The 15217-nt window shown below is 49.8% G+C and overlaps 2 protein-coding genes across 2 annotated transcripts; both read right to left on the reverse strand.

Moving 5' to 3' along the window:
- Window positions 1-903: 903 nt before the first annotated feature.
- On the reverse strand, window positions 904-1854 carry LOC102460090 (olfactory receptor 52R1-like). The gene has a single exon (XM_075903461.1). It carries the CDS (start codon window positions 1852-1854, stop codon window positions 904-906), a length of 951 nt encoding a protein of 316 aa, XP_075759576.1.
- An 8674-nt stretch (window positions 1855-10528) lies between these two features.
- On the reverse strand, window positions 10529-11494 carry LOC102460326 (olfactory receptor 52R1-like). The gene has a single exon (XM_006117179.2). It carries the CDS (start codon window positions 11492-11494, stop codon window positions 10529-10531), a length of 966 nt encoding a protein of 321 aa, XP_006117241.2.
- Between the last annotated feature and the right edge of the window lie 3723 nt (window positions 11495-15217).

A 15217-nucleotide genomic window follows, 5' to 3' on the forward strand; every position in this document is an offset into this window, starting at 1 on the left:
CTAACTAAAGGAAGAGGTACCACATGTCACAAGTCTACTCTGAATGTGGCTCGGTCGGAGAGACTGAGCACCAGGACAAAACCTCAAGTCCCTTTCTGAGGGTAACCAGGATCTCAAGGAACACTTCCCTCACACCTAGCTGGAAGGGGAGAGGCCGAGGGTGTGTCTATGTAACTACAGTTTGCTCCTGCTTTACTTAAACGTGTTAGATACTCACAAGAAGGAGGGGTATTGTGCTCAGTGTCATCACTTTAATATTGGACCCAACACCGGCGATGTGGGTATGAAATTCAGGAACAGCTAAAATATGGTGAGCAAGGTTGGCAATGTTGTGGGGATACAGGACAGCAGAACGACGCTAAATTGTTCCAAAGGAAAGAGCAACGTGGCATTGATTTGGGAGAACACCCCGAACAGGGTCACTAACATAGACCACGAGGAAAAAACCCACCCCAGGTAGGCTGGGAAGGATCTTTTCCTCTCAGGTTGTTCAGTCTGGAAATCTCAAGGTCCCGCTCACAGGCCCAACCCTTCTCTCCACCCCACTCAAGGCTGCTGCCCTTAGGGCAGATCCAGAGTTCTGAGATGCCCCCACAGAGCTCACCTCCCATCCTGGGGCAGGGGGACAAAAAGAGACATCTTGCTCCTTCCGCTGGTCACTTGCCACCTGCCAGCTCCCTGCTTTCCACCACTGCTCTCCTGGGCTGCTTGGGTCAGGACTACGTGGATTACAATGTGCCAAACACCACTCCATCTGCTAAATATCTAACCCATCTACGTAAAACAGGAACAAACAGTATTCACATAGCTACATCAGGGGCCTTCCTTCCTTCCTTCCTTCCTTCCTTCCTTCCTTCCTTCCTTCCTTCCTTCCTTCCAGTAAGCTGCCAGGGAAGTGTTCCTTCAGATCTTGCTTCCACAAACAAAGAGCCGGAGCAGTCTCTGCTCGATCTGTTTGGTCCTCACCCCGTAGATGATGGGGTTGAGCATGGGGGGTATCAGGAGGTACACATTGGCAATGAGAACTTGGAAATGCAGGGGTAGATTCTGGCCAAACCGCTGTGTGAAGGAGGAGAAGAAACTAGGGATGTAAAAGGCCAAGATGGCGCAGAGGTGGGAGCCGCAGGTCCCAAAAGTCTTGAGCCGGGCGTCCTTGGTGGGAAGCTTGAAGATGGCCCTGAGGATCTCGAAATAGGACATGGCGATAAGAACCATGTCCAGACCTTTCCCACAGAATAGCACGAACAGGCCATAGTAATTACTGATGCTGATGTCACCGCAGGCCAGCTTCACCATGTAGATGTGTTCACAGTGCGAGTGGGGGACGATGTTGGTTCTGCAGTATTGCCACCTCCTCACCAGGAAAGGATAGGGCAGTACGATAATGCTGCCTCGCAGAATCACGGCCAGGCCAATCTTGACTACTACAGAGTTTCTGAGGATGGTGGAATGTCTCAGGGGATAGCAGATGGCCACGTAGCGATCAAACGCCATGGCCATGAAGATTCCAGACTCCATCACTGCAAAGCAGTGAACGAAGTACAGCTGGGCGAGGCAGGCGCTGAAATCGATCTCTCTGGAATTGAACCAGAAGATGCTCAGCATTTTAGGCAGGGTGGATGTAGACAAGACCAGGTCGGTGATGGCCAGCATGCAGAGGAAATAGTACATGGGCTCATGGAGGCTTGGTTCAAACTTCACAATGAAGAGGATGATGAAGTTGCCAAAGAGGGCTATGATGTACATGAAGCAGAAGGGGATGGAGAGCCAGACATAGGCTGCCTCCAGGCCAGGAAAGCCCAGCAGGATGAAGGTGGAGGGGTTGATGAACTTGGTTGTGTTGGAATCAGACATGGAGTCGGGGAGAAGTTATCCAATTCAGGGGCACAACGGTGTCTTCTTCTCAAACCGTATGTTCTTCTGACTTCCTGTAGGTGCCCAGGGTCTAGGGTGATGGTCACCACACAAAGCCTGTATGGAGAGACAAAAGTGAATATCAGATACCACATGCCCTGCTGGAGGCTGTTCTCATGGATGGAGTAGTTTGTCTCTCTTCACACACTGAAAGTAACATTTCTATTAACCAGAGAAATGAATTATGAACAATTGACCTTACTCAAGGCAATTCCGTATTTGATGGGGCTCCAAGTGTTAGTAAGTGATACACATCATAGTGTGGGAAACCCTCATAGGAACCACCAGGAAACCTGAGTGTTGATACTGGTTCTCCGTCATTGTTCCATCATGCGAGGAGAACCGAGGCTGGGGAGACCTTGGTAGAGGCAGCTCCCCATTCCTTTGGTAGCTCGAAATCTGAGAGTGGAAGAAATCCAAACATGTGGCAAGACATCTATTAGGGAAATATCCCGCTGCTTCATGAGAAATGTAGAGAATTAAGAGAGAAAAATCTGAATGGTACCTGGGTGGTTTTTAAGAAGAGATCTTTTAGATAGAAAAAAAAGCATGATTCCACGATCAAAAACGTGGATGAATTTGGCTGAAACTTCATTTCAGTGGCAAGGTGAAGGCAGCTATTACTGGCGCAGGGTGGGGAAGGCAATATAGAACAAATGGGAAAAGGGAAAATAAATAGCAAATAATAGAAACTGGAAGTTATGAATCTATAAGGGACACTTAAGACTTTAGGGCTGTGTCTACACTGGGCCACTTATTCTGGAAAATCAGCCGCTTTTCCGGAATAAGCTGCGAGCTGTCTACACTGGCCCTTGAATTTCCGGAAAAGCAACGATGCTCTACTGTACAAAATCAGCAGCTATTCCGGAAAAACTATTCTGCTCCCGCTCGGGCATAAGTCCCTATTCCGGAACACTTTTCCGGAAAAGGGCCAGTGTAGAGAGCCCAGTAGTCTTTTCCGGAAAAAAGCCCCGATTGCGAAAATGATGCTCGGGGCTCTTTTCCGGAAAAGCGCTTCTACATTGGCCACGGACGCTTTTCCGGAAAAAGGGCTTTTCCGGAAAAGCAGCCTGCCAATGTAGACGCTCTTTTTCCAGAAATAATTATAACGAAAACGATTCTGTTTTAAGCATTTCCGGAAATTCATGCCAGTGTAGACACAGCCTAGGGGAAAATCCATGCTTTGCTGGGTTGAGGATCAAACAAAAGAAACCTATAATGTATATTATCCAAAGAGATGCTAGCGCAGGTTTAGGTGAATTCCTTGAAAGAAAAAGAAATGTGTTCATGTTGCCAAAAAATTAGACTTGTTCAAGAAATATGATTGTTCTGCATTTGGAAGGTGGTATGGTGCACTCCTATTCCTTAAAGAAATTAAGTACGTTACAGACCTTAGCAGTGAATGAGAATGGTAAAAAACATCTACCGAAGGACCTTACGGTTTTGATCCCTAGAGTAGAGCAACAAAATTGCCCATCAGCCACACATATGGACCAAACAAGGATGCAAACAGGCAGTAGCCAAGCAAAACCAACCAACCAAATTCCCGCAAAAACAACAAATAAAAGTCCAAGGGAGAACAGTTCTGTGAGATGTAGCCTATGAACAATACAGGGTCAATTCCATAGAAGATTAGACTTGGTTATGAAGCGATGGGAAATCTGAGATGAAGTGAGTTTTACAAAGTCTCCAAATGTAGATAATATTTGTCAGTAACATGGCTATGAAAATGGGTCTTGTGACAAAAAATGGTGGTAACCATTGTCACGGAGTGTGGGGGGGTTATGGGTCCTGCCCCCCCATCCGCAGGCAGACGTGACCCTCAGCCGGCAGGTAGAACAGAAGGTTTATTGGTTTGACACAGCATAACACAGACTTACGACAGAAATAAGGAGCAGTCAGTACAGCCCATCTGGGAAAAGGTGGGCCCAGAACCCCGCCCCAGGCCAGCTGGGCTCCCTTCTCCCCCCACCAGCCAAAAACTAACTCACGCTCACAGCCACTGCTCACAGCCCCGCAACCAGCCCCACCTCCTGCTTTGTCCGACTTCCAGGCCGAAGGTGCAATTTGCTGTCACCTGGTTCTCAGGACATGAGAGAATGAACATACTTCCACAGTGAGTCCTGCCCAGCCTCCCTCTCATGCAGGTAGTGCTGCAGTGCCCGGGGAAACTGAGGCACATGCACACAGTTACTGCAGAACAGCTCAGGACCGTAGAATCATATAGAGCACAACAAAGCAAATGGCGTGAATACAAATCAGAGTGAATACAGTGACTGCAGAAGCCAACGCAGTCCCCACTACGTCACAATCGTTTAACGAGAATAGAAGTTTGGTGGATGAAGGACACGGTGCAGATGCAAGGCACTTTGATTTCCGTGAGGCATTTGATTTAAAAGGGAAAACTGTCAGGTGAAAATGTGAACACTGCACAGTGTCCGTAGAGCATGGGAAACGGACTAAAACTGGCTGCCTGACAGATCTCAATGGCCCATTGTCATTGGATGGGAAGGAGTAAATAACATTCCCTGATTCCCTGTCTCTATGCCAGTCGTGATTTTATGGAACTCAACCCTATTGTCCTTTACTCAGCTCTTATCTTAGCTGCCGAGTCCCAGGGCTTTTACGCTCACCTCGTGTGGAAGTTGTTCCTTACCCCAAGCCTTTGTGTTGCCCGTCTCAATTCCAGTGTCCCTCTAAGGCAGTGATCCCCAACACGGTGCCCGCGGGCGCCATGGTGCCCATGGGGGCATTTTGTGTGCGCCCACCAAGTGCTCAGGTCTGGCCTGGCCCTGGGCACGTGGCGCAAGGTGCCGGAGTCGGCCCCGGGCGCATGGCGCATGGTGAGCACCGGCCCCGTGAGCGCCGCAAATTGGCCACTCATGGTCTGGGCGCGCGGCACTCGGGGGGGCACCGGTCCCGGGCGCGCAAGTGTTCCCGCCCTCTTGCGCCCGGCAGGCGAATGGCCATGCTCCCTGGTGCATGGCAGCCTCAAACGGTTGGGGACCACTGCTCTAAGGGGTCTGAGTTGGAGCGCACACATCCACATGCTGTCTATAAGGTGGGGGCGTACCACTGGTTTATAGGAAGACAATTAGATATTTTCTGAAGCAAAATGAAGGACAATGTAGCACTTTAAAGACTAACAAGATGGTTTATTAGATGATGAGCTTTCATGGGCCAGACCCACTTCCTCAGATCAAATAGTGGAAGAGAATAGTCACAACCATATATACCAAAGGATACAATCAAAAAAATGAACAAATATGAAAAGGACAAATCACATTTCAGAACAGAAGGGGGGATGCAGGGGGGGAGGGGGAAGGAAGGTAAGTGTCTGTGAATTGATGATATTAGAGGTGGGGAGAGTGGGATGTTTGTGAGTTAATGGTATTAGAGGTGATAATTGGGGAAACTATCTTGATAATGGGTGAGATAGTTCAAATGTTTGTTCATTCCTCTTTGGAGAGTGTCGAATTTTAACATGAATGACAGTTCAGAGGATTCCCTTTCAAGTGAAGATGTAAAAGGTCTTTGTAGCAGAATGCAGGTGGTTAAGTCATTGAGAGAGTGTCCTTTCTGGTTAAAATGGCAAGAAACTGTTTTCTCTTTGTGATCTTGTCTGATATCTGTTTTGTGGGCATTAATCCTTTGGCGAAGTGTCTGAGACGTTTGTACAATGTACATAGCAGACGGACACTTTCGGCACATGATAGCATAGATTATATTTCTGGATGCGCAGGAATATGTGTTCTTGATCTTATAACTCACTTGGTTAGGCCCAATAATGGTGTCAGCAGAGTGAATATGTGGACAAAGCTGGCAACGGGGTTTGTTGCAAGGGAAGGTACCAGGGTTGGTATTAGTGTGGTATGTCCTGTGGTTGTTGGTAAGAATCATCTTGAGGTTAGGTGGTTGTCTATAGGAGACTATGGGTCTGTCTCCCAGAGCCTCTTTGAGTATGGTATCCTGTTCCAGTATAGGCTGTAGTTTCTTGATAATGTGTTGGACAGGTTTAAGTTGGGGGTTGTAGGTGATGACAAGTGGTGTTCTATTGTTGGTTTTCTTGGGTCTGTCTTGAAGTAGATGGTTTCTAGGTATTCGTCTGGCTCTTTCAATTTGCTTTTTTATTTCTCCAGGTGGGTAGTTGAGGTTTATAAATGCTTGGTAGAGATCCTGAAGTTTCTGGTCTCTGTCAGTGGGATTAGAGCAGATGCGGTTGTATCGAAGGGCTTGGCTATTGATATTTTCTGTTTGATTCTCCAACCCTTTCTTAGCCATTCCTGACATCCGTTAGGTGTTTCGAATGCCACTGCACATATCATCAGTGAACTACCCACAACGACTCCAAGATCTCTCTCTTGAGCAGCAGCTGGCTGAAATCCCATCCTTGAATGGGGTCACCTTCTCTCTTGCCACAGGAGGCATGAACAGAGACAATTGGTACAAAAACAAGCAGGGTAGATTTAGAGGAAATCTCAGGAGAAAAAAATCATCGTCCTAACTATAAGTGGAGAAGGGAACAGATGACGAACAATGTTCCTGAAATTGATTCACTGAAGCTTTTCCAAAGGAGCCGGGACAGCCATCTCTGTGCGATAGTCTAAGTGCAACAAATCCTTTATCTTGGCAGGGGATAGACAGCCTGACACCTGAGGTCCCTTCTCGCCTGTGGCTTTGTGATGCTGTGGTATAAAGTCTTACAGTGCACCAGGGATTACCCAAACACAAGGTGTGATCCTCAGGGGTGGGGACTAAGGGCACACTCAGTGACATGGACAGTGTGAACATATAACATTGAGAAAAGAAACCTGTTTACAAAATCTATATTTGGCCAGCGGAACTTCTTGCCACCGACATTATTGAGATGAAGAGCTAAGATGAATGGGACTCACAGGCTGTTTGACACCTGCCCTTAGAATCGCGTATTTTCAGTTGCTTCTATGTTTGCCAAAGTTTAATTGTTTGGACTCTCAGATTTATTCGGGCACAAGCTTTTGTGGGCAGAGACCCACTTCATCAGATGTACTGAAGTGGAAATGAATCATTAATAAATTCCACTCCAATGACAAAGTGGGTTTTACTCATGAAAGCTTGTGCCCACATAAATCTCTTTGTCTCTAAGGTCCCCCACGACTCCTCATTGTTTCTGCAAATACTAACGAACACGGCTACCCCACTGACACCAGCATTTGCACTGCAATTTTCCACACCGGCTTCCGGTTCTGGCTTGAATTGTTTTTGGAAGTTTTAGCCTGACCTTTTGACAGGAATCCTTGCATGAAGCCAGGCGAACATATGTCTTACACGTGTGAAAAGGGTCTAATGACCGTGCCAAGGAGTAGCCCAGGCATATCCATGCTTCCCAGCAGATAAAAGCCAGGCGACTGTCCCCATGTAAACAGGCAGAGCCCTGAGATGAATGATGAGGACTTGATAGTCCATACGCATCAACTCATAACTGGCTCCTAAAGTTGTCCCCCAGTGCTTAGGAAAAGGGGCATCCTGCCTCTCACAGACCTCAGCAAACTAACGGGCTTTGTACTGAAAATCTCCTGCCAAGTTTCATCCTGACCCGTCCCCGGTGCCACTAAAATGCAGCCAACTCGGCGCAGGAGGCCTGGGAGAGAAGGACATTTTGGTCCGTGATATTGGAGCAATTTTTGGGCCACCTCATCGTCTGGGCAAGGTCCCTGAGATGTTGAGTGGCTGTGAAGAGCGGAAAGGACCACAGGTTCTCTCCTCACACCCACGTTGCCTTGGGGCTGTGGAGCAGGGGAGCTCCTCAGCAGGGGACAGTACCTGTGAGTGCTGAGAGGGATGTGTCTTCCCTGGGAACCCCCCTCAGGCAGCCGCGTCCCGCACCTCTCTCAGCCCAGCGTCTGCAGCAGCATCCACGCCGAGAGCCGGCACAGGGCTGTGCACTGGTTATAACACAGCTCTGGGCCTTCCCAGGGGGGTTCGCTCAGCCCCTGGCATCTGAGAAGAAAGAGCACGAAGTTCAGAAGCCCCCCAGCCGATACCTGCACCTTCCATGTCCATGTTCTCTGCTCCTTGTCCAGCTTTAGGAGTAAATAGGAATTGAAGGCCCTTCCCAAAGGAACTCTTGGGCTCTGGGCTGGGTCACGGGGGAACTGGCTGCTCTGTGCCTTTGTGTGTATTGAACAATTAAAGTTGATTAGGAAGAAAACGAGGGATAAAGGCTCATGTCTGCGGAGGGTCTGATCCCCTGTGCATGCCCAGGAGGGACAGGCAGACAGTCGGCAGCCATTGCTGGAGAGAGATGTCTGAGGGGAGAGCTGAACATTTTCTGCAGAGACATGGGCCAGAGAGGAATAATTCATATCACTAGCGCTTGTCATATTGTGAAGCGGCTTTCACTGAGAACACCTAGCAAAGGAAAGCAATGAGCATTTCCCCACTATACCGACAGGGAAACTGAGGCAAGGGGAGACATGACGTTTCCCATGTCACACAGAGAGTGACGGACAGAACCCAGGCATAGCCATGAGCAGTAGGAGTGTGGGGGGTGCTGTAACACCCCTATATATTGCATCCGGTTTCCCTGAACGCATGGACCAGCTCTGCTACTCACCTGCTGCCAGGCCTGCCAGCCCCACGTGCTTCAGGTGATCCCAACCCCCATGATCCTGCTGACCACTAGCCCTGGAGGCTCCGCTGCCACGCAGGTCCCTAGTCGGCCCATGGCCCTGCAGCCCTCTCCAGCTGTGGTTAGATGGTCAGCTCTCCCAGGCAGGACCTATCAGACGCCATTTGCAGCAGTGGCATCCCATCCGTCTGGCCCAAGAGAGTGGGCAAGCCTAGGTGTGCCCCAGGGGGGTCGGTGAGGGGTGTGAACAGGTTGGAGCGGCGGCTCAGCCCCCCACCCTACAAATAGCTTCAGCGCCACTGAACACGGGAGTCCTGACTTCCCTGCCAGGACCATGGTCTCCCTCCCAGGGACTGGACTCATGAGAAGCGGGAACTGGACTACGGGATGGCAGAGCCTGTTCCAGGGGAGGGGTTGATGGACTTCTCTGGGGTGCAACCTAGAAATGGGGCTCTCCTGAGCTCCCTGACATCCCAGCCTGGCCCCTCACCCTCTGAGGCTGGGCCGTGCTGTAATCCTCTCCCATATTGCACTTACAAAGCCACACCCACCTTGAGTACATGAATGCTTTCTCCAGCCACTCATGAAAGGGCAGAAAGGGATCCGTACAGCAGAAAGGGATCTAGGGGTCATAGTGGACCACAAGCTGAATATGAGTCAGCAGTGTGATGCTGTTGCAAAAAAAGCAAACATGATTCTGGGCTGCATTAACAGGTGTGTTGTGAGCAAGACACGAGAAGTCATTCTTCTGCTCTACTCTGCGCTGGTTAGGCCTCAGTTGGGCTGTGTCTACACTGGGCCACTTATTCTGGAAAAGCAGCCACTTTTCCGGAATAACTTGCCAGCTGTCTACCCTGGCCGCTTGCTTTTCTGGAAAAGCAATGATGATCTACTGTAAAATTGTAAGTGTTTTTCCGGAAAAACTATGCTGCTCCCGTTCGGTCAAAAGTCCTTTTCCGGAAAAACTGTTCCGGAAAAGGGCCAGTGTAGACAGCACAGTGGGATGAGGAGTACAGCTAGTTCAGATTAGGAAGCCTAATCCGAACTAGCTACTCCGTGCTGCGTGTAGCCGCGCGGCACGGGGTTCGAACTAGCCGGGATTTAAAAATGGCGGCGCCCGGCTTATGCAAATGAAGCCCGGGAAATTCAAATCCCGGGCTTCATTTGCAAGTGCGGTATGCTTACATTACCCCGCTAGTTCGAACTAGTGGGGTAGTGTAGACATACCCTGAGTCTCTTACCTCTGTTCCCCTCATGAGAACCTGGTTTGTGTCTGTGTCTCTGCCTCAGGGGCCAGGTGTGTGTCTGTCTCTTTGACCATAGCACCACCAAGTAGGGTTCCACGCCACTTGCAGACCCGTTCCCACCATTATATCGCCAGGTGTTTCAGGGAAATAAAACATGTTCTCCTCAGGGAAAAGACCAGGACTGGTTTTGTGTTGTTTGGTTTCCTGTCTATTCTGGTGTATGTATGCTATGCCATGTAGATCACACATTAATAACGGAAGAGGGTGGGGTTAGAGTATCTACCCTTGGACTCGTTTGTCAGCCCCATAATAGGACTCAAAGTGGTTCACGTTTCAGAAGCCACCAGGACCAGTCAGAGCAGCATAGCATGTCTAGCTGAGGCTGGCATCTTTGGGGTACACGTAATGAACACGATTGTATGAACCCAACTCTGCCCATGTAGATTCTTCACATTAGTTGTGTTGTACAACACATTGTTGGAGTGATCCACAGAGATTCCCCCCCCCCCCAAAAAATGCATCCCCCACCCAGGCTGTGGGTATCACGGGAGGTGAGGGAGGAGGCTTCCATCTCACATTTGTCTTTGGAGCTCCCACTGAGGTGGCTTGATCAGCTGCCTTCCTTAAGCAGGAAGGGAAGATGGAGCCCATGTGGAGTCCATGGTGAAGTGTCTATGATCCCATACCATTGCGAGCAACGGTGGATCATGACTGGGTTGGAGACCCTGGTGATGAATGTTTTATATCCTAGATTAAATTAGACAGGCACACGCTGCTCCAATTCCTTTCTGCTGAAGATACGGAGCATCCTCTCCCGGATCTGCTTGGTTTTCACCCCGTACACAATAGGGTTTAACATGGGGGGTGCCAGGAGGTAGAGATTGGCTATTATGATGTGGACGTGATGAGGGACGTTGTGCCCAAAGCGGTGGGCAAGGAAGGTGAAGAGGCCTGGGATGTAAAAGGCCAGGATGACACACAAGTGAGACGCGCAGGTGCTGAAGGCCTTGAGACGGGCGTCCGTGGATGGGAGTCTCAATATGGCTTGGAGGATCATCGCGTAGGACATGGAGATGATCAGCACGTCAAACCCCACCACCATGAAAGCCACAAAGAGGCCATAAATGACATTGACACGCGTGTCCCCACACACCAGCTTCACCACAGCCATGTGCTCGCAGTAGGAGTGGGGGATCAGGCAGCTCTGGCCGAAGGGCAGCCCGTGTGCGAGGAAGGAGAAGGGGCTTACCAGAAGGACCCCACGGGCCAGCACCAGGCTCCCGATTGTCACTATGATTGGGATAGACAGGATGCTGGAGTGCCGGAGTGGGCAGCAGATGGCCACGTAGCGATCCAAGGCCATGGCCATGAGCACCCCCGACTCCACCGAGGAGAAGGCATGGACGAAGAACATCTGAGCCAGGCAGGCGTGGAACCCGATCTCCCTGGAGTTCAGCCAGAAGATGCCCAGCATTTTGGGGACCAAGGACGTGGAGAGGAGAACGTCGGTGCTGGCCAGCATGGCCAGGAAGAGGTACATGGGCTCATGCAGGCTCGGCTCTGTCTTTATAATGAAGAGGACAATGACGTTTCCCAGCACGGCAATGACATACATGATGAAGAAAGGGAAGGCGATCCAAAACTGGGCCTCCTCCAGTCCTGGGATGCCACCCAACAGGAAAGTGTCTGGATGGGAGTGGGTGCTGGTGTTCAGACATACCATGGCATGCTGTTCTTCTCCTCTCAGGACACAGGGAACAGCCACCCTGTAAAGAAGCAGCAAAGAATCCACGAGAGCTGATTCAATTCTTGGGAAACCTGGGTGCAAGGGAGTTAGGGTAGATTGGATCGAGGGTCTCTGGTTCTGAATACCAGTTTCAGTGCCAGGACAAACACACATAGAGTTACTGCTGTTACACACTGTGGGTGTGTCTAGACTACAGGTGTTTATTTTTAAAGTGGCCTTTTTTCGAAAAATCTTCCCTGCATCTAGAAAAGTAAATTGAAAGAACGCAGCAGTTTTTTTGACCACGGAAAACCTCGTTTTACGAGGAAGAACGCCTTTTTTTTGAAAGTGCTCGTTCGAAAAAAGGCACTATGTAATGCAAACTGTGCTTTTTCGAAAGAAAGCATCCAGACTGCCTGGGTGCTCTCTTTCGAAAAAGCGGCTAGCTTGTTCAAAAGTTCTGATTGTAGTCTAGACGCTTTTTTCGAAAGAGGCTTTTTTGAAAGTATCTTTTGAAAAAGTCTCTTTTGAAAAAGGTGTGTAGTCTAGACATAGCCTGTGGCAGCCCAGTCTGTCTCTTTACAAGTCTGATGGCTTTTGGTTAGTTTTTCCCTTTATTAGAGATTCACTTCCCTTTCCTGTTCTGGGTTTCTGCGTGGCGAGAGGGGGAAGAATGAAGCATGATGGGGGCTAATACACTCTTCCTTGTTTCCTTCCTTCTTTGTTAATCCGTGCAGCTTTCTGCCTCTCCCTTTCAGCTCTTCCCCAAAATCTAGGGAAAGGAAAGGACAAAGAGGCAAATCATAGAGTTATAGACTCATAGAACTGAAAGGAACCACAAGAGGTCATAAAATCCAGTCCCCTGCCCTTAGGACAGGTGTCTGTCTAACCCACTATTACACATCTCTGACGATGGAGACTCCACAACCCCCCTAGGCAATTTATTCCCGTGTTTAACCACCCTGACAGGCAAGACGGTTTTCTGTAATCCAGAAGTCTAAAAGTCGTGTGTTTCGGGGTGACCAGTGTTAGTCTCCTTGGCTCAATTTCAGAAAATGCTGAGCGCCCATCTTCCGAGAATGGGGACGCTTTGAGGCGTGTCAGGTACAATAGCAACAAAGCAATAAGAAAACAAGTTGCACCTCCCGGGTCTGACATGGTTGGGACCTGACTGGTCCCTAATGACAGAATTTTCCAGGCCAGGGGAGGTGTCCCCTGCCTCTCGCCCCCTCTCCTCCGCTTTGCTGCCACTGGCCCTGGCCTGGGGCTGCCTTTGGCACCGGGGGTTCTCCGGCCGTAGCCCATTCTGCCTTGAGTGGCCTGATTTTCCCAGGCTTGAGATTCCATGGGATTCTGGGCTTATCGGGCCTGCGACTTCTCGCTGCTGTGGGCACCTGGGCTTCTACGGCTCCCACCCGGGTACTGCTGTGGACTGCTAGGGTTCTCCAGGCCCAGGCTCCAGCACTGCTGTGGGGCTCCTCTGGTCCCACTGTCCCCGGCCCTGGCTGGGTTGCTGGTCCTCTTTCTATTCGGCTCTGGTGCTCTCTGGTCCAGGGGCGTCCATGGTCCTGCCGGACCACAGGTGTTGCCAGACCATAGAGTGCTGGTTTTGACAGGGGCAAGCTGTACAATATCTTGCTCCTTCATGGCACTTGTCATGAAAACATAACTGCACAGGAAGGTTGCCAGGTGCTCCAGAGGGGACGGACAGGAGAGGGAACCATCAGGGTTTCCATGGGCAGATCTCAAAGCCCTTTACTAAGGGATCCAGGTCACCGTGAGCAGGGGCAAAGAGGATGCGGTTGGAGGGGTTCTAGCTAGCTTTCTAGGGCAGGTGTGAAGAGTGACAGACAGCTCAGGGCGAAGGGTCCTATCCTGCAGGCAAGCATGCAGACAGCCCCATTGAGAGTAACAACATCGCTTCCCTGTTTGGAAGACCGGCCCAGGAAAGGGGTGTACGATGCCCTGCCCAGGATGGGGCTGTTGAGGCTACAAACAGCTCTGGGGCTGTGTCTTGCTCCCCATCGCTGGCGCTCAGTTCAGAGCATCTTCCCTAAGGAAATGAACGTACCGCTGGGGTTGTCTGCACCCAGTCCATGTTCATAGCCCCTCCTTGCCCTGGGGTACGTTCTATCCAGCCTGAAGAGTGATGTGGGCAGCCAGAGAATGGGATGAACCTCTTGGCTGTTATGAAAACGTTCAAGAGGTCAAATCACCACATGGAGCCAATTATATTGTGTAAGACAAAGTTGCGCCATACGAAGGGGAGATGCGCACGCCCCTCCTTCTGGGAGCAGTTCTAATCCCACCACACACCCATTGTATACAGTCGGAGTGCTTCAGAATACACCCCATCCCCATGTCTATTTCCAGCACATTATGGCTGCGTCTAGACTGGCAAGTTTTTCCACGAAAGCAACCGCTTTTACTCAAAAACTTGCCAGCTGTCTACACTGGCCACTTAATTTTGCACAAAAGCACTGACGTTCTACTGTCCGAAATCAGTGCTTCTTGCACAAATGCTTTGACGTTCCTGTTTGGGCAACAGCCCTTTTCCAGAAATGTTTTTGTGAAAGAGGGCCAGTCTAGACAGGTAAAAACTGTTTTGTGCAAAAAAGCCCCGAAGGCAAAAATGGCGATCGGAGATTTCTTGCACAAAACCGCGTCTAGATTGGCACGGACGCTTTTCCACAAAAAGTGCTTTTGCAGAAAAGCATCTGTGTCAATCTAGATGCTCTTTTCCGCAAATACTTTTAACAGAAAAACTTTTCCGTTAAAGCATTTGCGGAAAATCATGCCAGTCTAGACACAGCTTATATGTCACCAAAGATCCAACCTACCAGTTCCTGCCCTAGTGGCACTGCCTCTGACCGTACCCCCGTTTTCAGTGCTCCCTTCCACACTAGTTGCCCATGAAGGTCCCGGCGCCAGGACTCAGACAGGCTTGGGGAGGTGAGATTGTTACAAGTAAATGCTGAGAAATGTCCATTTCACCTGACACACTGTGCCCAAAGAGACCCCTGGGCAAGTGCTTTGAAAACAATTCTCACCCCAGCCCCGACAACCTCATTGTCTCAAACACAAGCCGCACAGGCTAGGTGCCCATGAGACATCAAGGGTGAGGTTTCTGCAGAAAGCTCAGACCTTCTCAAGATTCCACATCCTCGTGGGATGTACGAGCAGGGTATGTTAAAGAACAAGGCATTTTTACTGACACCGGGCTTCATGAGTTTGGGGTATGTCACCAGGAAATCCAGGGATGTGCCTCAGTAAGATGGTTCATTCAGGGAAAAGAGAGTTCTCACCCCACACAACTTGGCTAGCAATGCAACACCAGGCTCAACTGTTTAGACCTGCACAATCTGGGAAGTTTGAATGGACAATATTGTCTAGCAGCATTAGCAACACTTCCACTGCTTACTGCGCTCTTAGATGACATTTGGGGGTAAATTGGAGCTAAATGACAGCACACAACACTGAGAGCCAGGGCTGGCGGCTGTAAACAAACTTTCTGGGACTGCAAGAAACTCGGTGACACCCATGGTAAGTTGACACGAGCTAACTAAAATAATTCTGAATGACAGATGTTTCTGGACCAGAGAGTTCTGGACTAGAGAGGTTCAGCCTGGACTGTATGTATTTTTGTTAGTCTCTAAGGCTACGTCTACACTGCAGCTCTTTTCTGGGATACTGAAGGTACCCTGGAAAAGCTATGCTGTG

Source organism: Pelodiscus sinensis, chromosome 1 (genome assembly GCF_049634645.1).
Source record: "Pelodiscus sinensis isolate JC-2024 chromosome 1, ASM4963464v1, whole genome shotgun sequence".
NCBI lineage: Eukaryota > Metazoa > Chordata > Testudines > Trionychidae > Pelodiscus > Pelodiscus sinensis.

Bases quoted from the DNA above. Each gene is read 5' to 3' on its own strand.
- LOC102460326 (XM_006117179.2), bottom strand. From the start codon at position 11,494: ATGGTATGTCTGAACACCAGCACCCACTCCCATCCAGACACTTTCCTG.
- LOC102460090 (XM_075903461.1), bottom strand. From the start codon at position 1,854: ATGTCTGATTCCAACACAACCAAGTTCATCAACCCCTCCACCTTCATC.